The following is a 1,480-nucleotide window of genomic DNA, read 5'->3' on the forward strand; positions in this document are numbered from 1 at the left end:
AGCCTCCTGAGTAGCTGGGATTACAGGCACGCACCACCATGCCCAGCTAATGTTTTGTATTTTTAGTAGAGACGGGGTTTCACCGTGTTGACCAGGATGGTCTTGATCTCTCGACCTCGTGATCCACCCGCCTCGGCCTCCCAAAGTGCTGGGATTACAGGCTTGAGCCACCGCGCCCGGCCTGGTTTTGGGTTTCTATTAATATCATACATTTTTCCTTATTTAAGTTATGCAAAGGGTCATGTGCCTGGGACTGTGTTCTGAGATTCTACCACCATGATTCCTACAGTGACTTTTCCTTTCAGACAAGCAAGCAGTTGGCAGCAGCCTTCCAGGAGGAGTTCACAGTTCGAGAGGACCTGATGGGACTGGCAATTGGGACTCATGGTGCCAACATCCAGCAGGCCCGAAAAGTACCTGGAGTGACGGCCATTGAGTTGGGTGAAGAGACTTGCACTTTCCGCATCTATGGGGAGGTCAGCAAAGGATCTCTTTATTCTGGGTCTCTTAGGGAATAGAGGGAAGAGAGGCCAAAGGAGAAAGCAAGCCTCAGGCTGGGCACAGTGGCTCACACCTGTAATCTCAGCACCTTGGGAGGTCAAAGTAGGAGGATCACTTGAGCCTAGGAGTTTGAGACCAGCCTGTGCAATATAGTGAGACCCAATCTCTATAAAAATTTTTAAATTACCTGGAAGTGGTGGTGCATACCTATAGTCCCAGCTACTCGGAAGGCTGAAGTGGGAAAATGGAAGGGAGAACCACTTCAGCCCAGGAGTTTGAGACCAACCTGGGCAACATAGAGAGACTCTGTCTTTACCCTCCCCCAAAAAATCACAAAAAGACAAAAAACATTAACTGAGCATGGTGGCATGCACTTGTGACCCCAGTTACTTGGCTACTTGGGAGGCCAAGGAAGAGGAATCAGTTGAGCCTGTGAAGTTGAGGCTGCTGTGCACTGTGATGGTGCCACTGAACCAACCTGGGCAACAAAGTCAATAGAGTGAAACAAAAAAAATAGAAAAAAAAAAATAGGCCAGGCGCATTGGTTTATACCTATAATCCTAGCACTTTGGGAGGCCGAGGCAGGCAGATCATCTGAGGTCGGGAGTTCAAGGCCAGCCTGACCAACATGGAGAAACTCCATCTCTACTGAAAATACAAAAAATAGCTGGGTGTGGTGGTTCACACCTGTAATCCCAGCACTTTGGGAGGCTGAGGCAGGTGGATCACAAGGTCAGGAGTTCAAGATCCACCTGGCCAATATGGTGAAACCCCGTCTCTACTAAAAATACAAAAAACTAGCTGGGTGTGGTGGCGCATGCCTGTAGTCCCAGCTACTTGGGAGGCTAAGTCAGGAGAATCACTTGAACCTGAGAGGCAGAGGTTGCAGTGAGTCGAGATTGCACCACTACACTCCAGCCTGGGCAACAGAGTGAGACCCCGTCTGAAAAAAAATACAAAAAATTAGCTGAGTGTGAAG

The 1,480-nt window shown here is 48.9% G+C and overlaps 1 protein-coding gene across 1 annotated transcript in view; it reads left to right on the forward strand.

The window, feature by feature from the left end:
• The window catches only part of FXR2 (FMR1 autosomal homolog 2), a 26,591-nt gene that overhangs the window by 19,937 nt on the left and 5,174 nt on the right, over nt 1–1,480 (forward strand). The window contains exon 7 of the mRNA XM_017531367.1: nt 306–476. Coding sequence (XP_017386856.1) covers nt 306–476 — 171 coding nt within the window. The remainder of the gene's footprint in view (nt 1–305; nt 477–1,480) is intronic.

The sequence above is a fragment of the Cebus imitator genome, unplaced genomic scaffold, assembly GCF_001604975.1.
Source record: "Cebus imitator isolate Cc_AM_T3 unplaced genomic scaffold, Cebus_imitator-1.0 Scaffold72, whole genome shotgun sequence".
Classification (NCBI taxonomy): domain Eukaryota; kingdom Metazoa; phylum Chordata; class Mammalia; order Primates; family Cebidae; genus Cebus; species Cebus imitator.